The 27,861-nt window shown below is 41.5% G+C and overlaps 1 protein-coding gene across 1 annotated transcript in view; it reads left to right on the top strand.

The window, feature by feature from the left end:
• The window catches only part of nell2a (neural EGFL like 2a), a 126,088-nt gene that overhangs the window by 87,625 nt on the left and 10,602 nt on the right, over positions 1-27,861 (top strand). The window contains exons 16-17 of the mRNA XM_050074007.1: positions 17,529-17,669; positions 21,637-21,830. Of these exons, the coding sequence (XP_049929964.1) occupies positions 17,529-17,669; positions 21,637-21,830 (335 nt within the window). The remainder of the gene's footprint in view (positions 1-17,528; positions 17,670-21,636; positions 21,831-27,861) is intronic.

Raw genomic sequence — 27,861 nt, 5'->3', positions numbered from 1 at the left:
CAGCTACAGCCAGGAGACAGTTAGCTTAGCTTAGCATAAAGACTTAAAGCAGAGGGAAACAGCTAGCCTGGCTCCTTTCCTATGTAAGAAAAAAGACATACCAACAAGCAGCTCTGAAGTTCACTATATTAATCTTAAGTGCTGTATCGTAGGCAACTGGACTTGCTTTACATTTCACCTCTCATCCAAGAGGCTTCTTCAGTTCTTTACAACTGACATAGAGACATACTTTGCAACAACCGCCAGGATTACAGTCATCACAACTGAAGAAGCCTCTTGGATGAGAGGTGAAACGTCTTCAAGAAACTCAAGTCCAGCTGCCTACGATACAGCACTTAAGATTACCATGACCTGGATGACTGAGAATCTTCACCAACATGTTCACTACATTAACACATCATGTCTTGTATCTTTATACAAAAAAACAAAATGTAAAAAGGATAAGTAGTGGCTTTAGGGGGAGTTGAGCCTTTGTGCCTGTACCAGTGAAGACACCTTGCTTTAAAAAGCATGATACATGTTACATGTTAATTAGTGAGATCTCCCAGCCCTGGCGCCTATAAATTACATTTCTATGTTACTAAACTGCTTTCTTAATTACGTTGCTGTGGCCACATAATCCCTGACTGGATTATGTTTAGATACAACGTGTGAAGTATCAGTTCAGGAAGGACCCAAATGCAGAGCAGCAGGCAGGTTTGAGGTTAAACAAAAAGCGAGCTTTAATAAAGCTGATAAAAAAACACCCAGAGCAGGCAGGTAACAGAAAGTCCAAATGACAGAAAAACCAAAACTAAAAAGGAGGGAAATGGGGATTGGCTCACAACAAGGGTGTGGTTGGGAACACTAGGTTGGAGCAAACAAGACTAATACAGAACAGGTGTGAAGGAAAGACTCTGGGAACAGGAAAGGACTAACGAGACTGAAGGAAGACAGGTGTGTTAGAAATAGACAGAGACAGGGCTGGATTTACAGGTGCTAGGAGGACATTTTTGTAACCTTTGGACAGAGTTATGCAAGCTACTTTCAGTCTCTATGCTAGCTAAGCTAACTATCTCCTAGCTACAGTGTCATATGAGAAAATATATTTTTTTGTGATTTTGGTGAACCAGACCTTTAATTCTTTACTCCATTAAATGTGACTGATAAAAGACAACTGCTTGCAAACAATTTTCTCCATAAATACTGTTGTCTATTTGTTAATCACATCATGAGAGGAATCAGGGGATGAAAGCTCGGTGGTGGCTCAGGGATCAGTTTGTTTCTAGGCTCGTCTACGCTCATCATTGAGGCTGATTAGAATTCGAGGTTCGGGGATGCGAACACAAACAAGCGCTCGCATGCACGCCGAATCTCTCGCACGCTCCTCATGCCTCAGGCGACAAGATGTTTGTCACTGCAGCTGCTGCTTCAGTGTGCATGTCTACCTCTCTCCTCCCTCCCACAATCCGACTCCCTCCCAACTTGTCCGAGTCAGCGCCGTGACAGCTACCATCCTCTTTTTTTTATTTATTTATTTTTTTCATTTTAGGTTTTATAGTCCAGGACCACCGCCAGGGCCCCATGCTACGGGGCTAAAGCCTCTGGCACCGTTTAGAGACTTCACCAGTCATTCAGTGTGAAAGGGGGAGTCCGTCTTATTGTCTCCTCACAGTATGACAGGAGCTCCCAGAGAGGGAAGTGTCTACTGGAGAAGCTCACAGAGATGTATGGAGGTTAATGTACTGTTGGATATGCTGCTCTACTAGTGGGGAGGAGGGGGATGAGAACGAGGGTTTGGGGGGAAGAGATGGAGATGTACGAGGAGACTGACAGATGCAAAAATTTGTGGAGGGAGAGGGAAGAGAGGTAACGACCAGGGGGGTGAGAGGAGGTGAAGTGGAAAGGAAGATACAGAGATGTTGGGGAAAAACTGACAGATGCAGCGGTGGAATGGGAAATGCAAGGAGGGAGAGATGGGCGGTGGGAGGGCAGGGGTTAGTGAGTTTTCTCTGCATTTGGATGCGGGATGATGCCGGCGGAGTCGGTGCAGCAGGAGGAGGAGAAGCGGAGCTGGGTGGATGAACATGGAAAAGCTTTCACTAAGTCTGGGCTCCCCACCCCCAGAACCCTGTGAGCTTTTAGAGGCCTCCCCGGGGACTCCACCACTTCTGCTGCTGCAGCGGCAAACTGACGGCCTGTCATAAGACACCGAACAGGAGCTCTTCAAGGCAGTGTGGATAGACACACGCACACCTATGAGCACACACTTACGTATGAGAGGATGCTAACAGTTTGCATATTATCAACCTGCTTCCCCATTTTGGATTGCTGTACATGGGTGTGCTGTGGTGTAGTATTTTATGTACATTTCTTTCTGTCTATCTGTAATTGTACGAGCATGTGGATGCGTGTTAATGTGTTTTCAGTTTTTGTTATCATCTTTTTGGGACTGTGTGTGTGTGCGGTTGGTGGCTTGTCATTACCATTCAGGGGGAATGGATGGGGAGGGACAGGGGACACGCATTGCTGACAGACAGACACCAGCTAGTGAAGAACTCTGACACATCATGAATTATGCAGGACACAGCTGCGCCAGGGCACATACACTTCAGTCGCGGATATAAATGTACGCAGGGCCAGCCATGTAATGTGTGCCCTGAACATGTCGCATAGACAATGTGGTAGCCTCGGGCTAGCATCATTCCTTATATGGCTCGGGTGAGAGATGGGCGAACACTGGTATATTAGGTTTATTTTTCAGCAAAATGGACGTCCATTTTCTTCTCTGTCTTGGAGAAATCAGAGTAAAAATGTGCTGCTATACCTATTAGGGTGTTTCAGAGTAAAAACTAAAGCTGTCTGTGAAAGCCTCTGATGTTTTTTATAACCTACAAGTGCTCAAATGCCAGATATAGAGAGAGGTCATTATTTTTGCGTGATTGATACCCTACCTGTAAATGAATTCCTCTGATGTGGTAAAACAGACACATGTTGAAGTTGTAGCCGCTGTACTATTTGGCCGTGAGTTTGTTTCCCGTTTCATTTGGCTGTATGCTGCAGGTAAATTTATTTTCCTCATAACATTCACTTAGTGCAGAGAAACACAGCTGACCCAGTGTTTTGCTCCAGGCCTTATCTCCCAGTATAGATTTAAGAGGTTTTAAGACTGTTTTCTAAGAGTGTATCCACCTGTAAAAAAATGTACATGCATTTCTGAAAACAGGATTTAAGACCAAATAGAAATGCTTTTTAACCTTTGTTGTCCATAGTGTACGGTACGATTTAAAGATATACTATGGAGGATTGTCCTATAAAAATCCCTCTCAATCATAACCCTAACCCACTAGAAGTGTGTGGTGGTGTATTTTTCTTCAGAGACTCTGCCCTTTGCCTGTATCTTCTTGTTTTCTTTTTTTTTTCACGTCTCTTCGGGATGTCCCTGGGCACAGTGCAGGTGAGATTGGGACTTTATAAAGAGTAAATGCACCCCAGAGGTTTAGCTGAGGTGCTCCTGACCTGGAAATTTAAGAAAATGGCTCTACACTGTGAAAAAAGTATCAACATGGCAGGGCTGCGAGGGGGAGCGAAGACACACCCATACCCTTTTTCCATTGTCAATCCTGGCTGCACAGAGTAAAGCCGCGCCGCGCCAATTTGGTTTCCATCATCAGTTTAGACGCGCCATGCCACGCCAAGCCGTGACAGAGATGGACGTTCTCTGGAGTAAGTGAAAAAGCCGGCCACCTGCCCTCAAGCGGGTAGCTGTGACGTCTCGCTGACTGCAGCCAACCCCCAACAACCCCTCTTCTCCCGTGTGCGTGTGTGTTGTGAGACTCTACTCACCTCTGTCTGCAGAAGACCAAAGAGAAAGATGCTTTTAAGTCTCTGTGTGTTCACCTCTCAGTACTTTTGCAGCTTCTAACTGAATCTCTGTGGTTTGGAGTTTAGTTTCTCTACTGTTTCATGATGTGTGAAGCTGCTGCTCGAAAACTCTAGCCTGGTTCCAGACCATAGACCCCACCCACTCAACTGAGTAGGCTTGCATCTCTGGTCTGGCATACTGCAATGAATTTGCGATTTATCTCGTCCAAACGATGGATGGACCAATGAACGCCGGGGGTGCGGGCGGGTCTAGCGATTAGCCAATCAGCGCCACGCTGATGTCAAGCTGTACGCCGGTGGGTAACTGGTGAGGATAGCAACAATGGCGACTGCTACAGATCCTACAGACCACATTAACGATGCTATCGAGGTATTTCGCCACTACTCGCATTAATGGAGGACCAAATTAAGGAAGCTGCTAAACTGGATTTAACGGCAATGCAGCTGGGTGTGCACGACGATGGAGACATTTTAAACGGGCAATGCTCGCTTGTTTTTGGCACCCCTGAGGCATGCATACTAATGACGTCAGATTCTGGGTGAGTCGTTGATCTCTACTTCCCTCCCCCTTGTAAATCGCCTTCAATGGAGGCGATGTCAGACTGAAGGTTCTGAGAGCTTCAGTCTGACACTCAGGCTACGAAAACTCAACATTTCCTTAATTTTGGAGCTTCACAATATACGTTTATCCATAACAAAATAATGAGGGACTTTTATTGTGAAGAATCTATAGGAAATGAAATGCGTTTATCACTGAATTAGTGGGACTTTGTTAGCAGCTTCTCTTCAATAAAGGCAAGTCTAGGAGAGCGAAAGCAGAAACAGCCACAGTGAGATGTTGATGAAGAGCTGCAGACAACAGGCTCTTACTGCACCTCTGCAAACAGCTCACCTTCAAGACAAGCCGTCATCACTTTAAGACACACCTTCAAGAAGGTAGTTCTGTCGACATGGAAATGCAAATCCCTGCTGTGCTGGGCTGACGGCTCAAACCAAGCCAAGCCAGCCCATGACTGTTGAAAAGAGGCACCAGTCACTCCTTAGTGCTGCTTGGAGGAGTGGAGGGGGGAGCTGCTATCCTATCCGCCAACAAGACAATTCAATTGCAATAACTCAATCTATAGAATTCAAATACTTTGCATTGAATTGTCAAGATTTGGACCTGCATCAATACACAACACTACTGAGTGACCACATACATTGGTTTTCAGCTGAAAAAAGTAGTTTGGGCATTTAGTTACTTTTTAAAATCAGGTAGCAACTAGATGCCAGGCCGCAAGCAGCTTGCATTCAAGAGGAAGCTATAAAAATTGCAGACACAGCGCCGAAAAGAGGCATATATAGCGAGGCGAAACGGCAAGCGGACAAAGCTCGTTCCAAAATGAGAGTTAATCCTGGGTTGGCTTTCACTTTAACTTTGAGGGCGGCAGTAGCTCAGTCCATACGAGGACTTGAGGGTCACTGGTTCAAGTCCCCGTATGGACCAAGCATGGAGCGTGGGCTGGTAGCTGGAGAGGTGCCAGTTCGCCTCCTGGGCACAGCCGAGGTGCACATGAGCAAGGCACTGAACCCTAAACTGCCAACTGTCCAAGGCAACTCCCTCACTCTGATATCTCTCCATTTAATGCATGTATAGCTCCTTGAATTTCCCCACGGGATTAATAAAGTACATCTTCTTCTTCATCTTCTTCTTCTGTAGAGAACTTTGAATCACTGGGTGCATCATGTAGCCTAACTTAAAGTCAACAATCAGAGCTTCCAGCTTGCTGCTGTTAATATGATATGTGTTACTGGGTGGAGGTGTATGAAAGTGAACCTGGTGTACTTCAAACAAATCAGTTGCCAGACGTTGCACTTAGGCCCAAATTGAGCTTCAAATTGTGTGGATAATTTAAAAAAAAAAAAAAACAGGCGACTAAAAGCATCACAATAAAAGAAGAGATATTAAAAGAGAAAACAAAAAAGATCAGGAGAAGTCGCACATCTACAAGATAAAATTAAGAGAATATTAAAAGCATAGGTTTCGGCATATGTGAGCAAAAACCTCTTTACTTCAAGGATGAACTGTAAAATACAGATGTAATACATTTACAGTATATTAAGCTGGTGTTGCCAAAATCCAATGGCTTACACCTCTGTCCATCAAAGAGTATTAATCACTGTGAAGGTTGTGCTGGATATCATTGCTCCTAGTGCTTTTGCATAACTGATGAAGAAGAAAATGGCAGTGGAGATTCACAGATGTAATCATACTGTACACAATTCATGGACATTTGAACAAACCAACGATTTTATTTTAAAAATATATTTATTTTGAAGTATATCCTTGAAAAGCAGGTTAGAGAAGTTCTTATCGCTTGCAATTTCCATTTTCCTTTTCTTAGCCCATAGGCCTATTGATTTATTTATTGTTTAAAGATCTTCACTCCTGTTTCATAAAACAACACTTTATATACAGTGAGTATCACAGTGATCTTGATAGACGCGTAGGCTAAATGCTTGAATGATGTAAACAAAACATAAATGCTTTAAACACATCATGTCGCTCCTCCATCTGAAAGATAAGTGAGCAGGAGGAACTTGACTTTATTTACGATGCTTTTACAAAATACCACGCAAATATAAGAGGGTTCATAACAAGGGCTTTATGGTTCTTAGCATAAAGATGCTCTTAGGGAAACAGGGCCCAGGACTGTAAAGACTTCCTCAGAGCTGATAGCCCCTCTGTGAAATAATTGGACATAACATCTGTGAACATCCCCTTCTGTTTTGGCCTTAGATGTGTGCTTATTGACTGAATTGCTGAACTGCTCCTATGAGATGAATGGGGAGGTAGCGTTTGTATTTCTTTTATTTTCAGCTCATTATCTTCTCCTTTCAAGCCCCTCTAAGCTTGTTAGGGTGCTTTGCCACCAGTTAAAATTTTCTGTCACTGTGCTGTCAGTTCTGTAACTAATGGCCATCTCTGCTGTCCTTGGCTGGCCTCTTGCTGCCTTCTCAAAGGATGCTGCGGGCTGCTTAAGGGAGAGGAGCATTTGATCAGATGCTGTGGATGGACACCTCTCCCTTTCATCTTTCAATTCATCTGCAGTCTCAAAATCCTCACAAGCACTTTTAATCATCGGTGGCTCCGAATCACACGACGGCTACTATTGCATCAACAATGATCTTTAAGGACAAGGAGGAACAGATAAAACATTTTTTTTATGTTTGGTGTTAATGATGCAGTTTAGATTTTTGACTCCTACACACTCCTGGAGGGTTATGTTCAAGAGCACCATCAGGGACCCCTGGTGTATTACACCTACACAGTAAATTGATGTTTTATTGGAAGGAAAAAAACTCATTTTCTCAAGTCGTGATCACTTACCAGGACACTTCTTCCTCCGAAGTGATACTCTCATAAAGAGACGTGATCTAAAGAGGGGAGGGTTCTGTTTGTGTGTGTAAAAACGGCGCCTTTTCATCACAGCTTCCATTTTCCATTCAATACTTAATGAGTTTTTACAACCTTTTCTCCAACTTTACATTTTTTCAAGGAAAAGATGGAAGGAAGAGAAGGAAGTGGAGTTTGAAGAGGACATATGTAGAGAAAGACAGCTGAGAAGTGAGGAAAGGAGAGGGTATTTAATTATTGGATAATAGCAGATGAGAGGAGATAAGATGAGAGGGAAAAGGGATGAAAAAAAGAGGTGATTTATTATGAGATGTAAAAATGGAACAGGAAAAATAGCAATGAGGAAGAATGTGGGGAGGCGGATCAGCCGGTGAGTTCATGAGGAAACTTTGAAGGCAGTGAGAGAAGGAGTGTGGAGCCCTGCAGGTCACGCTGGCATATTGACTAGGACAAAGAGCCGAAACAGGGCCAGACAAACAATTTGTTCCCTCAGACCTCATTTACATTGATGTCGAGCTCCAGGAAGCTTGTCAGGGTTTTAGACAAAAACACAGACTAGACGGATAAAAAAAAGAAAAGAAAAAAAACCCAGCAGATTGAAAGATGGACAAAACAACAGACAGACAAAAGAACAGACAGCCGGAGTCAAACAAGCAGCAAGATTAATAGTAAATAATGAGACGTACAGATGGCGGGGTGAATTTGAACAGGTATATTAACAGATAGAAGTAGATAAGGATGGGCTACATGTGCATGACAAACAGGTCTGTCCAGGTTAAATTACACAGGACAGAGGAGTTGGCAGCAGTTGTTGATGCTTTGCTGGTGTGTAATTTTAAACAGCAAGGGCCACAGCGTGTATTACACAATGGTAAAAGAAAAAAACATCACAGCCTCATCATAGTTGAAATCTCCCCTGAGCACCACCCACCAGACACACAGGCACAGGTAGTGAATATTTAAAACCATATTAATTTTTTCGCCCCTTGACAGCTCCCATGATGCATCGCTGCAGCTCTCCCTCTCTCCCTCCTTTGCTCCACGATTTACCCACAAGGCCCGGGGGCCTGTGACTGTTGAAGCTCAAGCGGCTTGTTTAAGCACAGTGATTATGTATTAATTATTTATTTAGAGACGGCCTTACAAAGCACTCACTCCATCACCCGTAATTAGTGTGTCTTAATTAGACCCTGCTAATGGCCGGAGCTGTCGTTTAGCTGAGCGCAACCTGCTGCTTCTACCTAAATGACACATCTCCCAGGGATAGTTTGCTGCTGTAGCTGCTGCAGTGCAGCGAACTGCACCGGCCACGGGACAGCTACATTGCTGTAAAGGCCAATTGAAAATAAATTGCATGTATTTCTCTGCTGTAGCACACAGATCAGCTCTGTTAATTACATGCCCTGTGCTCTCCTTTGGAAAAAAAAGTCAGTATCCAAAAGTGAACTATACATTTTTTTGTTTCACGGTTGAACTGTCTATCTGTGCAGAGTACCTACCGTTGTTTCTCTGTGGATTAATTCTTTGCATGTAGACACTTGGAAGTGTATTTGCAGAAAACCGTGACAGTCTAGGTTCTGTTATTGACTGACAGTGACACTGACCAACAGCCACACAGCAGCCTGCTACACAACACAAGAAGAGCCCCAGAGACTGAACCGTAACCTGCACTAGCTTCTAACTGTGTCATTCGTATCTGCAATCATGGACACACTGACTACATTTACATGCGCAAAATATCCTCTTATCCTCTTGTACTCCACCCCCATTTTGTAGCAAAAATGCCTAAAATGACATACCCAAATTAAAATGACTGTAGCTTCTTAACCGCTCTGACTACATGTATACATGAGGTCTTGCCAGAAAGAAAACTCCCTGAAGTTTCTTGTGAAAGTGTCAGAAACACTCTAGGTGATACAGAGACAGAGTAATGGGCCTCTGAAGTCAGTAAAAAATTGAAGATTTTGCCTAAAATAAAAAAAAAATGAATTTTCAAGATGAATAACTGTCTGTGGCTTCATCTGAGCAAATAAATGACACCGTGGGGCTGTAGGCACACTATCAATGAACACTTGTTTCAAATTTGAAGAAGACTGCTCAAAGTATGACTATTCTACAGTGTTTTTTCCATGAAAAGATCCAGGCGGAGCTCCAAATGACAAGTCGGTCATTCTGCTTCAAAACAGTACTGTCAGTGATCAAACAACACTCAGCCAGCTTAAAACATTGTACCTTATTGAAATCAGGTGTGATTATGATAGCTGATGTTGTTTATGACACAGAAACACCATAAAATATCACCAAATAAAGCCATATGAAATGTGAAAGTTATGATCCCACTTTCTAGACAGTATATCTCAGCCAAAAATAGTGGTAGGAGTGAGACTCCCTCTTTCATTCCTTCAACCACCTTCTTGATAAGGTCAACGTTGGGATAATTGCACATATCCAAAAACCTGATGATATCCAAGTCTTTCATAATGTTTAAAAGTGTGTTTCTTCTTCCTGCCAGAAACATGGGCTTTTCTTTTGGGCATGCATCCCCACAGCCTTGCAAAGTGTTGGCTAGTTTGTGTACAGTGTACCCATGACAATGCATAGAGCTGACTGTAAACCATAACTGTAAGCCGTGTATCAAAAACTGTGGTAAAATACCAATTGATATGCAAATTCTCAATGCGCTGTATACATGTCTAAAGAATGTTCCAAAGAACAAAATAATACAGGCATATCCCCCATGTCTTAATCTGAAAATACTACATCCAGAAAAAGGCCCAATGTCCAAACAGAATATGCTGTTTACATGACACATATTGAATTCAGAATATTGTCATATTCTGAATAATTGTAGAATATTATTGTGCATGTAAATGTAGTCAGTGTGTTGCCCCTTGACTTGCTGAATGAGCTACCAAACAGCTATCAACAGTTTCAAGTGCACTGCTAACATCATCCGATTACAAGTGGACATCTCTAAGATCCTCACAGACCCTGAGATAGACCTATGTCGATACGTTTTGGTCTGTTAGTTTACCTATTCTCAAAGAATAAACACATAAGGTAATTTCACCTGAAGGCATAGAGCCTGGATCTTGTTTTTTTTGTGGACACCTGTAAGTCTTTCTGTTCGCACCAGGCACTGGGATGCATTTCCACATGTCTCGAGCGACCACTTGTGATCGAATCTCACTTCCCCACTCTGTGTGCAAATATACACGCACATCATTTCAGTTTACAAAGACCAAATGGGTTGTTGTCTTTTCCAAAATGTCCTCACAAATTGCCAGGTTGTGATATGATTCATCCAGGCTCTATTCTTCTGACTCCACAGCCCAAAGGGAAATCAGACAGCGTGTTTTGTTTACTACATCCATAAGAATCCATTTTGCCTGTTGCTGTGGCTTCTTCTCCTTCTTCTTTCTCTTTTGGTGCTGTAGCTTTTTCTTGTTTTTCTCATGTTGAAATAACACAGTTGGTGCACAAATGAGTATGCACCTCTGCCTAGGCATAGGAGACCAGACCACCTCTGATCAGATTTCAAGACGCGCTGAGGATGCTTTGGATGCATTCACTTTTGTATTTAGAGCTGCCCACTTGCGATCCAGTCATCCTAGACACATGCTCACATCAGTGTAAACAGGGCCACAGTTGCACTTCGGTGTGCTACAGCTAATTAGCCAGCAAAATGATGTTAGCAGTGCATTTTTCACACTGTTGACTGATGTTCGGGAGCTCAGCTTCTCTCTGTGAGATAGATACCTGGCTCTTTAGCGGCTAAATGCTCCACTCTGCTCGGCAGCAAGAGGTGCTGTTGCTGCTCCAAATGCCACTGCCTAACAAGGTGGTGTAAAAGCTACAGGTAGCAGTTACCATCACAAGTTTGTCAATCAAGCACATCAGCCTTCTTCTTTTTTCTTGCTTTCAAAAATAAAGCAATCGTTCTGAAATGTCCATGTTTTTTGACGGCAAAAATCAGATTACAAATTGGGATTTTGGTTGCACTTTAAAGGGTGGAGGAATTTTACAGCCATAGGTAAGTGATACAGAGTGATTGCATTGTGTATGCGCCTGCAGCTCCCGATTGTTCACAAGGCTTGTTTCCAATTTGCCATGATTACTCATCCACTCTCCCACTCAAGTGCTTGCAGATATGGATTTGCGTTTCGGTGTCTGTTTCATCTTCAGGAACCCAGTGTGTAACTCAATTTGCCTCGGGTTTCATGGTGATTGATTGATTACTTGAGTTCGCTCTCTCTCTTAATGAAGACTGAGGACCAGCGACAATCACTCAATTACACTTTACTGTACATAAAAGAGCAGGGTTCAGAAATCCATTTCTTACCTTATCACCGTGTCACGTACATGCCGATAAAAAGCTTTGCGCACACTGTTATCGACTTAAAGGTTCTGCAGCCTTTTTCTCAGCCGTCATTGTTAACGTGATCGGACATGACAAATTCAGGTCATTTTAAAATCCATTTATGATCAGATGGCATCTGACTTGGGAGCAGAAGGGATGGTTCAGTCGAGATCCAGAGTTGTCTCTTGAATAATTCCTCCTGGAGCCTATCAGCATTAGCAGGTGGACCTCTGTGGGAATGGAAATCAGTTTGAATTAGGTTACTGTACAGGAGATGTACGTGTGGTAGCAGTAACAGTGATGCAACACAGCAGAGCTGCACCCCCAACCCCCAGGGCTATCTGTCAGTCAAGGAAGAGAAAAGACATGGGGAAGGGAAGTGAAAGCGGTGGAAGCAAGGAAAGAAAGATGGCGTAAGAGCAAAGAACTGTACCTGTCCGGAATCAGAATAGGAAGCGAGGATGGAGTAAAGAGAGCAGGGACAATGAAAGCGAGGGATGAAGAGGAGAGGGCAGGGCAAGACTAAACTCTAAACTCTGCCTTTTGGTTTGCTCAAAGAGAGAGCAAACTGCAGGGAAGGGGGAAGGTGATGATGAGGGCACCTATGTTTTTTACCTCAGCTTTGAGACAGAGATAGGCAGGCGGAGTGAAAAACAGAGCACATGGAAAGGTGAAGGCAGAGGATGAAGAAAGAAAGGATGGGGGTGGTCATGGCAGAGTGGCATAACAAGCCCAGGAGGGTGCGGAGGAAAAAAAAATGTCCGCTTGTTCCTCACTTTGTCCTCAGAGAGCTGCCTTAATAGAGCCCTTGTTTCCAGGCTGCCACTCAGGATAACGAGTAGAATAACTGCAGTCTGTCTCTCCGTCTCCTCCTTCGCTTAATCCTCCTCCATCACCTCCTTCTCTTCCTGCTTCTTCCTCCTACTCCTCTCCTCCTCCTCATCCAAACCATCCTCATCCTCCTCCTGTGTAGGTTTTTCTCTGTCAGTTTTCACATCTTTCACTCAGCCCGGTAACTCCAAAATAACTGTTCTTCCATGGCCTTGACCTCTCCAGGAGATAGAGACGGAAAGCCAGATTTTATTTTGTTTGTGCAGGCTTTTATTTTTCCAGAGCAGAGAGTGGAAAAACATGACATGATTTAACAAGAGAAAGTACTGCGCCATCCACATCTATGATTCCACTAAAGCCTCATGATACAGTACACTCGGAGCTTTCAGGCGGCGCCCTTGTCTGATTGTCACCGTTGATGGTTTAATTACAATGATCTTCCATTACCATTTACGTGAGATGATAAAAGAGAAGGCGAGACTTTTGCAAGCGTGTCGTATCCTCGCTGTACCTCACACATTCAGTCTTGTCAAGTCCAAGGTGCGACTACAGTGGGTTTCAGTATCCTGAAACGCGGCGGCACTTTAAAAGTTGATTTGACAGCAGGCTGGGAAGCGATGGGGCGTAATTGTAGCTGACAGGTTTGGCTCAGATTAAAGAGAAAACAATGAATCTTCTGTTGAGGGTGTAACCCTCTGTTGTTACAGCCAGACAGTCAAGTTTTTAAAACACGTGAATGAATCTGGCTGAAAATAACCCATTTGCATATTTTTAGACTAACTTCATCATCAGTGTCTGTTATAAATAGTATCTGACTGCTCGGTGGTACTTTGAACAATTTCATACAGCCTTGTTGGGGAGAAGAGGATGATTTTTTTTTTTTTCTATACTGGCAATACACCTCATGAAGCTTTTCCCTTTAAAAGCTCCCAGCGCTTTTATCACACTGAAATTCACAGGCAACAAAGAGCATTGGATATTTCTCTTCAGGAGTGGGGAGAATTTATATTAATTTTCAAAGATAGGCTAGTTATAGTATTTGCTGTAGACTCATGATTTTAAAGCAGTGTCCTTTTAACCCAGCATTGCTGTTCTGAAGGGAGAAAATGAGGTGCTCTGCTCCACCAGCCTGATGTGATTAGAGAAATGTAAGCTTTGGCTTTAAAGTCTGCCACATCGAAAGAGATGAGCTGTTTGAACCTGGCCAGTGTGGACAGGGTTCCTGTGGCTCCTTAAAGAGTCTTTAAAGGCATTGAATTCATTCATCTAAATAATAAGGCCTTAATTTGTATTAAAATGTCTTAAATACGTCTTTCAAAAGCCTTAAAAAAATGATAAGACATGTGAAGTAGGATTTTATTGATCGCTTTTTTCTGAAGTTACAACGTAAATGTCAAATTAATTGGTAACATCCATTTCTTGGATTGAAGAGGGATATTCACACATCCAGCTGTCTCAGATGCAGGTGCGTTGGAAACTTACTTGAGTCTTTGGACAGAAAATCACGCACACTGGGGCAATTTTATGATTAAAAAAAAAAGAAAAAACATTAGGGACAGTTTTGCCCAAAGGCTTATTAAAACATAATACATGCCTTTTTTTGTCTTGTGGCAGAGATGAAGGTAGAACAGAACTGGGTAAGACCTAGCATTTGTTGGCAAGTTTTTCCCATCATGCCAGCTTTGAAAAACGTATTATTAAGTTATTAAACTAAATTTATTAGTAACACTAGTAACGTTTCGGTCCTTCTAGACCTTCATTAAGAGTGTTGACCTCCTGACGAAGGTCCAGGAGGACCGAAACGTTAGTGTACTAATAAATTGTGAAGCTGAGCAAGAGCGGTTTGTGGGATTTTCTGTTCAGGAACCTCAATTTTTTAAAATAGAATTTACCAAATGCCTCTTTCATTAACGTCACACACTCATATTTTGTTTCCAGCCAGGATGCTCAGAGCAGAAGATCCTCTGTCTGCTCGCTAGCTGTCACTGACTATGTTTACATGCACAAAATATAAAGTTTTTGCCCTTATTCTGAAAAAGACCATATTCTTGCTAAGCTGTTTCAATCGCTGATGATACTGAATATTCCACTAATATTCCTGTTTACATGCTGCTGTACAAACCTTGATTAACGTGCCCTAACTCATGTTGTTTATCACGTCAAAATATGGAAAAGTGGAACAGCTGGAGCCACTTGTGGATCAAAATAGGATTTTTTCACATTTTCCCGTCAGTGTCCGACTTGTTGCACTGTGCGAACAAAGCCTCCATCTTTCATTCCTTTAACCACCTTCTTGAAAATATTGGCATTACAATATTTGCGCAAATCCAAAAACCCGTTGATATCCAAGTCTTTCATACTGTTTTGAAGTAGGAGTGTTTCGGGGGAATCAGTGGCTTAGTGGTAGAGCAGGCGCCCCATGTACATGACTGTTGCCGCAGCAGCCCGGGTTCGACTCCAGCCTGTGGCCCTTTGCTGCATGTCACTCCCTCTCTCTCTCCCCCTTTCACACTCATCTGTCCTATCGATTAAAGGTTTAAAAATGCCCAAAAAAATATCTTAAAAAAAAAAAAAAAGAAGTAGGAGTGTTTCTCCTTTAAATGGCAGTACAAACCCCAGTTGAGATGCATATTTTAAATGTCCAAAAAATGCTATTAAAATCCACAAACACCAGCATATTCCACATGTCTTAGTTGGAAAATCATAAATCTGGAAAATGCCTGTTTTGAAATATCCAAATGTAATATGCTGTTTACATGACCCACATCAAATTCAGAGTACAGTCATATTCAGAATAATAGTGGAATTTTAGTTGTCAAGTTCAACGAAAATTGACTAACCAAGATTTTGCAGCATGGCTGAAACCAGTATGCAAAATTTTTTCAAAGCTGTCATGATGGGAATCAAAGCAGTAAAATTCCACATGCAGACCGAGACATACAAAATCGCAGAGAAAACTTGCCAACAAATGTCAGGTATTTCCCAATTTTGTTCTACCCTCGTCTCCGCCACAAGAAAAAAGTCATGTATCATGTTTCTGTAAACATTTTGGCAATTTTGGATACCAAAATTGGTCTTAAAGGTCTGGTGTGAAGGATTTAGGGGGATGTATTAGCAGAAAGTGAATATTATATGTAAGTTTGTGTTTTTGTTACCTTAGAATGAGCTGTTTATGTGTGCATAGGGAGCGGGTTCTCCTATATGCAGTCCGCCATGTTGCTCTGTCATGTTTCTACAGTAGCCCAAAATGGACGAACCACACACTGGATTTAGACAGGGCCATTTGTGTTGTAGTGTTGGACTTTGTTAGCAGTTGATGAGAGTGTTGAGAGAAAAAAAAACAGATTTTTAGCCTGAAACTGCTTTAGTCAGTGTTTTTAATGGTTTAAACCACAGGGTCTGTTTGTTCTGGAGAGGAAGAGACCTCTGCGGATAATTCGACTCCTGGCACAAATCTCTTAGCAGGTGCTGGGCTAGAGGCGCCTTGTCCATTTGTTTTGGAGCAGAAGAGACCTTTAGGGATAAACCAGCTCCCGCTAAAAACCTCCTGAGCTATGAACACAGAGGGATGTCTCCCAGGGAGAAGTTTAAACTGGTTGCTATCTGCAACCTCACTGCTAGATGCCACTAAATCCCCCTACATTGTAAACACTGTTTCTTTAAATTTCATTTTGAGTAGCTTTTAAAAAGTCTTTAAAAGTCTTAAATCTAACTTGCCTTCAGCTGCAGGAACCCTGATTTAAAACAGGAAAAAAGGAATATGCTAAAGCTTTTTTTTTTTTTTTTTTTTTGCAAACCTGCTACTCAGACAAACGTGGGTCATTTTTGAATAGATAAGGCTCTAATCTGTGGGACATTTCATCAACGGTTAATCTGCTGCAGAAATTCTATTAAAAGGCTGAGGGCTCATTAGCCAATAGATCTTAATCCCATTACTGCCTTGGCGGTGGGGGACCGTGAGCCCGTCTGCCTGTCGCTCTATGGGGGATACTGTTGCAGGCAGTTGTGGAGAAGGTCACACACGGCACACTGCCATTTTCATAATGAGAGCAGAGCATCATGCATCATGCACAATCATAAAAAAGCCATCACTGACTATACAGACACATTTAATCACGGTGCATGTCTGGGCCCAACATATTTAGCCCCACTGTGTAATAACAGGCTTTATTTCCTCTCTCAGGCGGGCCTGGCCCTTAGTTTAATTAAATGTTAGCTGAAATATCAGAGCGATCCGTCTCTCCCTGTGTATTATGCTCATTGTTGAAAATTATATTAGATTTGTTCTTGGTTGACGTCTGCAGGAAAGTTGCAGGGTCGCTTGTTGAAATAAAAGGGTTGAATGTTGGCCTGTTGTAAACAGAAACGAGGAGTAAGAGAGGGAAAACGAGAGACAAGGAAACGCAGATGAAAAGAGCCGAGTAGAGGAAACAGGAGGGAAAAAATACAGAGAGGAGAACGTCAGAGCATGTAATCAAAGTCTTTTATTAAAGACAAGAGCTGAAGGAGGAGGCAGAGTCAAGGATATTTCTAAGTGGAGCTCTGTGAAAACAAACATCAGCTCCATCTATTGACAGCCACCCACGAGATGTGTTAGAAGGTGTGTTAAAGCCTTTTGCTGAGCCTCTTCGCACGTCACCTCATAGAAACTCCTGATGTCCAGGCGAAGTTCAACAAAAGTATGCACACCCCTCAGAATCTATTTGTTTGCCAGCGTGTGTTGGAGGATTAGACTGTGTAGGATGTTTACTGGCATTTCAAAATGCAAGCCTGTTAAATCCCTGGCTTCTAAGAATAGAGTTGTTATATTAGAATCATTCATTCCCTGCTATCTTTTATTGATACAGATGTCCTTCTCTGGCTGTGCAACTACGCTTGATCAATAAAGCCTACGGACTAGATTCACCCAGAAGCTAGACACGTTGTTTTATCAATTATAAATCAGTCAATGTTAAAAAATGCCCACCAGGCAAGAATCGGGTTCAATAGTCCATTCTCTGTAAAGAGCGTACTTTGAAACTGACATGACACTCACACTGTATGTGGATGTCTTCTTGTTCCTTCACATCTCCTCAGATATTGATGAGTGTGCGGACGGCTTCGTCGAGTGTGATAGTAAATCCACTTGTGTCAACTTGCCCGGCTGGTACCACTGCGAGTGCCGTGATGGCTACCATGACAACGGCTTGTTTTCCGCCAGTGGGGAGTCATGTGTAGGTGAGTGGTCCACCTTCACTTTATTTACACATATGTATAAAAAGAAGTAATATATTTATTTCCATTGTAGGAATGATCAAAAAATGTGTCACTTGTGAATTTATCACGTGTAAAACAACATCTGATGTGTTAGAAAAAAAAAATCACATTCAGGCATGTGTGGATTTTTGGACATGAAATGAAAACAACAGACATTTCATGAATCTTTCATGCAGTGTTAATTTTGGCAGCTATTTTGGTCTTAGTCACTAGATGAAAAATGCTTATTAGATCCAGTCACGTTTTGGACATTTTTATGCTTCATAGTTCAACTCAAAATGTGTTAGTCCAGTTTTAGTCGACAAGAAGTCATTGCATTTTAGTCAACTTTAACTTGTATTACTTTAAGTCAAAAGGTTTTCTCTCTTTAAACTAAACTAATGAGGCTAACACAGGTGTCACAAGATGGAATCAAGGTAAAAGGTCGTATCAAGTGTTGAAATCAGAGGTTGGTTTGGCTGATTAATCACTGCCGATAGGACTTTATATAAACTATCATTAATGGCAGAATGGGGCTCCGATAGTGGCAGATAGCTGTAACCTCCACTGGTCACATGAGTACGGCTGTAAGGCTTTTGAGTACCCCACATGCAAATACAAGGTAATGTGTTCTTTAGATTATTTGTATGATTTAAATGAAAGTGAACTAATGTAGGAGAGCTTTACTTCTTTATTAGGGCCATAATAAGGTTGCTTTTGCTATATCAAGCATGGTCAGTATAATATCGCTAGAATTAAGTAGCAAGCCACTAGCAAAGTGTGTGAAATTAATTTCTGATAATCTGAACGACCACTAACTCATTATTACTTCAATACCGGGAGGGGCAGGCACTCACTGCGCTCCGGCCATAAATGCACAACAAACTTTCCATCTCATTTTTCACCAAACATCAGATATCATTTTCTCAGAAAGCAATTATCCCCACATTTTTCTGGCAATATAGAAATGTGACTTTGTCCCAGGGAACAGCTGATTTTACAAGACTTCAGTCAGTTTCTCCCCACAATAGTGGCTTTAATGCTGTTCTTACACTTTTCAAGTGCAGTCAGGGAATAAAGTCCCACATAGAACTATAAAATATATATACTATGTACTATAAATGATATCGGCCATTAAAAATTATTATCATTTCCGAACACAAACGTACTGATGATCATTTAAAAAGCTCAAAATCTTAAACTTTGAGAACCTAAATTAACTAATTTGAGAAAACTAGACAAACTACTTGTACTCTGTCAGAGAAAATTCCTCTAAGTTCAGACTGTTTACGTACAGCAGCTACACTCACATAACCGAGCCTCCTAATGATAGCTGCTAACAGCCACTGCAGCAACAGACAAACTCCACAATTCCATTAAACAGCTTCATCATCCCCACACAGCTGCTTATTTACTGCTAAATTAGTGCTCGCAACTTGCGCTAACAGCTGAAACGGCTCTGGTGTGATTGTTTTGCAGGCTAGCAAAATATCCTGGCACAGACTATTTACTGGACGGCATCAGAAAATAATTGCAAACATGGCTATTCTGTTCTGGGCTTCCTCGTTTTAAACATTTTGCTGATATATTTCATAAAAAACTTATCATTCTGTCCTCCTCTCATCTCATTTTAACATTTTAATCTTGTCTCTCTCGTCAACAAAAACAAAACATATATTTTGTCATAGTTTGAAGCTTGTAAACGTCTTGTCGTAGTCATGGAGAAAAAAAGACAATAAAAACAAAATAATAAAAAATAAAGAAATAATACTAATAAGATAAAGGAAAACACACTGCCAGCTAAAGGACAGAAAGTACAATTATATGCCAGGTTGTATTTTGGATAGGTTGTCCACAGGAAGGTTAAAGGTTGAAAGCATCCATGAGGTAAAGACCATGGGTGGTCAGGGAAGGTCCAGTGGAGACATAATGTCCTGGCAGATCAAAGCACAGTGTACAGTCCAGTGCAAAGAAGCAGTCCACTGTGGTTAGTCAGCTTGACTCTTTGTGCTTTTTATATGTTCAATAAAGTGTTCTCCAGATTTTAAGAACTTGATGAGAGAGTTCGACAGAGTGTACCGGATTTCTTTAAGATAAAGAACATTTAGCCATTTTGTAGAGCAAGGAGGGGAAGCTGATTTCCATTCTCGCAGAATAACCCTTTTTCCTATGACTAAAACCAAACGTAAGAGCTTGCTGTAAAGCAGGGGAACGAGTCAAAGAATAATTAGAACAGCCCAGTATCACAGCGAGACAGTCGGGGTCTAAATGTCTGCTATATATGTTACTATACAATTGAATAATGTCTGCCCAGAAAATTCTGAGTTTGGGGCAAGACCAGAAAAGGTGACCTAAGGTCCCCACGCTCGATTTACGCTTGTCACATGCAGCAGACACAGAAGGGTATATTCTGTTCAATTTGGCCTTGGAGAAATGCAAGCAATGGATGACTGAATAAGTTGAAGTCGAGCATTAATGGAACATGTTTTAATCCTTTGTAACCCTCTTGCCTATAATTCATCTGAAATCGCTTCACCTGTATCCTTCGACCAAGCCTCTTTAATATGGAGAGAAGAGGTTGCCAAAGTAAAGAGACGAACAAAACGGGAGATCAAATGCTTGTGTGTGGGAGCTCTAGTCATGAGGTCATAAAAGTCGTGTTGTGTGGGCAGTGTGTCCAAATTAGGTAGGAGCTGTCGGAGGTAACAAAAGAAGTGACCAGGAGGGAGACTGAGATGGGCGAAAGATTACAAATCGTTCATTGTTGTAAAGATCTTTAATTATGTATCGGCCCTTATCTGTCCATTGTTTTAGTCATAGTCTAAAAACGTACATTTCTGAATGTGAATTTGAACTTTTGAGGTTGTGATGCCACTTGGACACAAAGTCTGCTCAACCAGAAGTGGCACATGTTTTATCAATACACTCTTTTACTGCATATTTTAGAGTTCTTGCACTCAAGTGAGGTTAAATCCTGTTTTTTAAACCTCTTAGTGTTCCAAGGAGCCCATTCCTCCACCTTAAAGCTCCACAGATTAATGAAAAACACCCCATTCATTTTCCTTTGAATGGCCCCTGATTTTCCATATCAGTCCCATCATGGATTTAAAGGTCTTTTTGATTTCTCGCTTCAGGATTGAGGGGTACGAGTTATATGAGTAAGCACTAAAAATAGTGACTTTTCATTAAGTGCAATTTTGTTGAAATATATGAGTCACCCGCCATGAGAAACTGACTCAACTTTCGTTTCGTAAGATGTGTCGTTCCGCTCCTGTAAGTAATGGTGTGATTGGATAGGTATGTCATTATCAGTGTGTTTTCCTCCCGAAAACGTCGCTTTGCTTTTTGCAGCCTGTACATTTTCTGGAACATTCTCTTTGATACAGCCTGTCAGGAGAAGTGTCAGCTGTCAAAATGGAAACCCTCAATCTACAGCAACATCGAAGCATTGCCTGTAACAATAGAGCTACCGCCGCTCGACTCGTTGACCCCATCTTGGCTGTCAGTTTGAGTCGGGAGAGGCAGAGGGAAGAAAGAAGCACATTAAAGGCACTCTCAAAAAGCCGAACCTGTCCGGGTTTCACAAAGCAAAGTTATAATTTTGCCAAAAGTAGGTTTCTGGGTTACATTACAGTTGTGTACTGTGTGTTTCTCACGAGATCTGAAAAATGTTGTAGTGCTGCATTTTACGGCTACGTCTGAGCCGCAGCTCACAGGTGCAGAGAGCAGGTCGTAGTCTTAAGAGGGAAAAGATGTGGGTGTTCATTACTACATATTGCTCTTTGAACCGTTCTGTGACAGGGCGTGCTCCTTTACCTTGTCACCATGCTACTAAAACAAATATCGTGGGCTTGTAATTAAAGAAATCCCCTTTTCCAAAAGCCATGCATAAACTGTGGTGCCTGCACTGAGCATATGTATGATGTCATCTTTTTTCTGCTCCCTGCAGATATTAATGAATGCAAGACGGGGAGGAACACCTGTGCCAACGATACAGTGTGCTTCAACCTGGACGGAGGCTACGACTGCCGGTGCCCCCACGGGCACAACTGCACCGGTGACTGTATCCATGACAACAAGGTCAAGCACAGTGGACAGATCTGGGTGCTGGACAGCGATAGGTGCTCCGTGTGCTCCTGCCAGGTAAGAAACAGAGGGAGCAGAGACTGACACAGACAAGCCAAAGCAGAGTGGACAGATTGGATCAAAGAGACACAGATAGACAAGTTGTTAGATGGATAAGATAAGGAAAGATAGAGAGGCAGATAGAAACAGAGGATATGTGCTCAGTGCCATAGATAGTTGAGTAATGATGCCTACTGCGTGTGCACCCAACTGGTCTATGATTGGATTTTCTGTTCTTTGTTTATTCTCCCTCCGCTATCCGAATGTCTAAACAAAGAAAAACAAAGCAACTGTAAACTTGTTATTGCCTATGAATGATGACGTCCCCCACGGTGCCAATCAACAACAAACGTCACCTTTGTTTGTCCTGAAATCATACCGCTCCCCATGAACCAGTCAGGGATATTTTGAAAACATATTGAAGCACAGTGGTGCAAAGGAAGTAGAGTTAAAGTTGTTTTTTTCTTTTAAATTAGACATGACAATAGATAAAGCACCATTGTCGTGCCACCTTTGTTATAGTGCCATGATCCAATGACATCAACATTTGTGACATTTAATGTTAACATTTACGGGACATTCTTGAGTTCAAATTTAGTAACTCTGATGCACAAATTCGCCACTTTCAAATGTTATCAGCTCATTAAATGGCTGTTATTTGTTGTCTTCACCATTATAATACTTCACACAGGGCAATCTGCACCTACCAGTAAGCAAGAGGGTGCATATCCAATGTTGCGAAGAGGTCACAGTTTAATTTAAAGCCCAGTTCAGACAGAGGATTTGCGACGAGATGAAACTGTTTTAGATGGTTGCAGCGGTGTGAACTGGTCGTCTGTGCTCGACTAAAGCCGGCTGACTGTGTCACTTGCAGCTCCACTGGTCAAATTGTTGGCGGCTGGTTTTGGAATCTAAAGCTCGTCACCTGTTTCAACAGCCAATCAGCTTGTAGTGAAGTCCGCTGGTCAAGTCAAAATGACTGCAGACTGCGTTTTCGCTTGCTGTGGCAGGTGCTCCGTCCCAGCCGAGCCCTCTGTTTGTGTCCTCACGGTGTGCCGGTGTCGGACGGAGCGTCGCTGCTGCTGCTCGCTGTATATGCTTATGTTCCCCCCACACACACATTCTCATTGACTGACCAATTGGCGCTGCTGACTTATATTATTGTGGCATATTCATTATGAATACAGTCCATCTGATGCTCATTTGGTTTCTGTTTTTCCAGTATCTCACTATCACTATCCTCATTCATATTTAAGAAGCTACAAATTATATTCAGCCACAAACTAAGCCTGAAAAGCTGAGTGCAGAGAGTTGTTGCATAGAGATGATATACTCTCATCAAGTTGCATTGGTGTGAACCAGCAGGTTTTTAGAACGCTGCAGAACGCTGCATTGCAAGTAGCTGCCTGTTTCAACTCTTCTCGACGCGAATCTTTGGTTTGAACTGGGCTCAAGGCACCAAAACCACTTACATTTAGGAAGTTAGTTCAGGAAAAGATTAAGATTTGGGTTAATACTTACATACATGACGTAGGTAAAAGGTATGCTATACAGGAATTGTCGGCTACTTTTGTAAACAGTATCACTGGTGGAAGTCAAAGACGAACCCCCAATTTTAGCTTATTGTTTTGACTTTTGTCTTGACTTAGTTTGTCTAAATGCTGACTGTACTCTACCTTGTTAGCACCAAACACCAGACAAGCTTAGTGACTGACAGGTTAAAGGCGGAGTCTGCGATTCTAATCCAATACAGATTCAGTGAATATCTCATCATGGTCTGCGATCAGTCTGTTCTGTGTGTGCGCTGAAAAAAGATATCGGTGTTCATACACAGCCCTGACTCTGTAAATAGGAAACAAGCCACACAACACTTTCCCAGCTTTTCTCCCACTTCAGCATCCTCTCCCATGAAGAACGGAGCTACACCATGATAACAGTGTGAAACATAAGTAACATCAGAGATATTACTGGAGCTTCTGAAGGAGCACTGACGACAGGGCTGTAGTTATTTGAATGTTGCGATCAAATATCCAAAAATTTTCCTCAGAATCGCAGACCCCACCTTTAAATTCATGGAGCGTTTAGCAGCTGAGGAGTAGATATTTCCATCAGGAGTTGGTGGAGACCAAAACAGAGGTAAAAGGAGGGTGATACTATCAATAATATGTCAGTGTTGTGTTTATTGCTTGTTTGTGCAGCTCCCAAGTAGCCAAACAAAAAAAACACTAAAAACTCAGCTCTGGACTAACTTAAAACTTCATGGTATTTAAACTTCATTTAAGCGTCGTCAGGCTTGCTTGTCTTGCACATTGTTTTTAGTTGAGCAGCAAGCTACTGCAGAGGCTAGTAATGTAGCTGGTGACCCCTTAGGGCCAAGTAATTTTTGGAAATATTGGAATGTAGTGATGTGATTAATTTCCACAAGATTAATCAAATTCTGCTCAAAATGAAAGACTGTCCCCCTCTACACCCTTTCTCCTTTTTTAAACGAACAGGAGAATGTGTAGGATAATGTGTCGGCACAGACAGGAGCAAAAAAACGAGTGCAGCTGGGAAACACTGGTACAGTAAACCTTGATGTTACGGTGCTGTTGACATTGATGCTGTTGTGATGAGCAGTTTCATTAAGATGCATGAGCCTTAAGTAGTGATTTTTAAAGGTCTAACAGAATGACTCAGGCTTTTGATGTCATTGCTTTGATTGATTCCTGACACCACGGTGACAAGGCATCTGGGAACAGTTGGTCCTGAAAACTCATTCCATCATCCCAAACACATTTTCTCTCCGTGATTATCAGGTCACGGACCAGTCATACTTTGCATTTCAGCGTTTCACTCAACCTAATGCCAAGTGTCTGGCAGTAGTGGAAGGTGATTATAGTGGATTAGTGTCGGTAGTGAATGATCAAGCAGCAAATTATTCATTTGATTACAAAGGACCAGGGCAGAAATGGCTCCATAATTAAATGAGTCATAATAATTGATTTGAGAGATTGAAGAGCTGCCTGTCAAAATTAGTTGCATTGAGCGATTGAAGGAGCAGTGGAGTAAACATGTTATTGTTTTGGAGTTACACGGACACAGCTGGATATTAGACGGAGAGCTGCGACCAACTGGGGGGGAAACCAAGGTCAAACATCACAGAAGAGACAAAGACTGGGATGTGTCCAGACTGAGGTCGTGCAATATGCAAATAGTTCATTGTTTGAGTCTGCTCGGAGCAGCAGATGGGTGGGGTTTACTGCATGAGTGCATCTGTCTGGAGGGACGCTAATTTCTAAAACATTTCAAAAATTAAAGTGTTTTTATTTAATTGGTGGGAAAATTCAATTTACAGAAACTCAAGGTATCGCTGCAGCTCCTGGGCATTGGACTGGTCCAGAATCCTAAATGAGGCCACAATAAAGAAAAACTATGCATGACTGAAATTAATATTTGGGCACCAAAGAAGCTGTAGGCGCAAATGTAAATTTTTATTTGTCATGCATTAGGTAAATTTTTGTTTTCATTAATACTTATTTTGATATATTTTGCACGAATATAGGTTGTTAAATTATAACTCAATTATTTAAATATATATGTATATTTTTATTTCACCAGTCTCTCTGTGATTTAAAAAACAGCATTAAGCAGCAAAAACTGTATAATTAATATACAAAAATATAGATGACACAAAGTATGTCACAGGATTAGAATTATACAGTGATGACATCATCATGATTAAAATTGCCAGTGAGAATCTAAAGATTGGGAGCACCTTGATGGCGTAGAGCGACTATGAACAGCAACATCCTTGGTTCGTGTCCAGCTTTTACATGTCGTTGTTCATCTCTCTCCTCTCATTTACTGTCGTATCTCTTCTTTAATGACCTAATAAAGGCATACAAATGCTGGGAATGCAGAAAAAAAATACAGAATTGCATTCAAAACAACCTAAAATGGCACCGGAAGCAGATATGTAACCAAAAAAAAAAACACAATAAAAAACAGACAGGACAAAAATAGCAGCATCCAAAATGGAGTCCTTTCCTAAATTTTTTCTTTTAACTCATATGTTATATCAAAATTTCCAAATTTATTTACAACTAATTTACAACTATCCCCAGTCTATTTACCACCCAATTAAATAAATAAATACTAATCCTAGTTTATTCACAGTCCAAGTACCACCCAGTGTTACAAAATAAATATGCACTTCCCTAACACAACCTCACCTCATCTATATATCTGCCAAAAATATATTTTTTTGTGTATTTTTTCCACCCCATATACTGAACTACACAGACTCCTCTTAGTTATACGAACACATTGTTTTTTGTAATTATATTCTCCTCTTAAATTATAACCCCCTACCCAGAAGTGACTTGTTTCTCGCTAAAAATATGATTATTGCAGTTTTAAATTTGATCAGATCTAAAAATTTCAATGCATGTGACTTTAAAAACTGCGTGTTTGTGTGTTTAAATATTATATTTTGCTCCAAGTTAAAGAATGGATTAATCTATCTATTTTTTTTCTTGATTCATTTATTAATTGTTTGGTACATAAAATGGCAGAAAACAAAACAAAAATAGCCATTACATTTTCTTAAATCCTCAAACCCCAAGTTGACATATTCAAAAGTCTTAATGATATCTTTAATATCATATTAGACTAAGAAAGGTCAGGTTGAGTAAATTTCATTTATATAGCATCAAATCATATCAGAACACTTTCCATATAGAGCAGGCCTGGCACCATACCCTTTAATTGAATTTACAGAGATCCAACAATTCCCCAATGAGCAATCACTTACCCACAGTGGTGAGGAAAAACCTCCTTTTAAGAGGCAGAAACCTCGAAGAGAATCAGGCTCAAGGTGGGCGGCCATCTGCCTTGACTGGTTGGAATTTCATTTTATTTCATTTATTAGAAACCCCATTAGCTGCAGCTGAACCAACAGCTCTTCTTCCTGGGGTCCATGAGAAGTAAAGTAGCACTGCAATAACAACAGTAACAAAAACAACTATAATAAGAATAGACTTATGACTAATACCAATAATAGTATATGAAAGTATATTTACAGTGGCATGCAAAACTTTGGGCAACCCTCAGGATGATTTTCAACATTTTAAGCAAGATCAGTAAATATTTTTTATTTTGTACAATTTGGGAGTGAAAAAAGTAAAGGAACACCATGCAAAATTTTGGGCACCCCAAGACATTTGAGCTCTCAGACAACTTCTACCACAGTCTGAGACCATGATGAGCTTGTTAGGGCTCTGGCTTGTTCCCAGTCATCGTTAGGAAAGGCCAGATGATGCAAATTTCAAAGCTTTATAAATACTCTGACTCCTGAAACCTTGTCCTGTCAATCAGCAGCCATGGGCTCCTCTAAACAGCTGCCTAGCACTCAGAAAACTAAAATAACTGATGCCTACGAAGCAGGAGAAGAATATAAGAAGATTGCAAAGTGTTTCCAGGTCACTGTTTCCTCAGCTTGTAATGTCAATAAGAAATGGCAGTTAACAGGAACTGTAGAGAGCTGCTTGTAGGGTTGCAAAAGAGGCAAATTAAACAACTCCGTTACCTGCAGAAAGATTTAGCAGACTCTGGAGTGGTGGTGCACTGTTAAACTGTGCAGCGACACCTGTACAAATATGACCTTCATGGAGGAGTCATCAGAACAAAACCTTTCCTGTGTCCTCAACACAAAATTCAGCCTCAGGTGTTTGCAAAGGAACATCTTAACAAGCCTGATGTTTTTCGGAAACTTGTCCTGTGGACTGTTAAAATAGAACTTTTTGGATGCAATGGGCAAAGGATGCAGAGTTTCATGAAAAGAACACCTGTCCAACTGTTAAACACAGAGGTGGATCAATCATGCTTTGGGCTTGTGTTGCAGCCAGTGGCACGGGGAACATTTCACAGGTAGAGGGAAGAATGGATTCAGTTTAAAAGTAAACTAGTCCATAGCCATTGAGTGCACAGTTGCCCACGTACAGTTTCACATGGTGTGTGTTTGGGATACAGGTCATAGGAAATTGCAGATTAAATAGTCAACTGAACC

This window comes from Epinephelus moara, chromosome 20 (assembly GCF_006386435.1).
Source record: "Epinephelus moara isolate mb chromosome 20, YSFRI_EMoa_1.0, whole genome shotgun sequence".
Classification (NCBI taxonomy): Eukaryota; Metazoa; Chordata; class Actinopteri; order Perciformes; family Serranidae; genus Epinephelus; species Epinephelus moara.
This window is presented reverse-complemented; position numbering and strand designations above follow the sequence as displayed.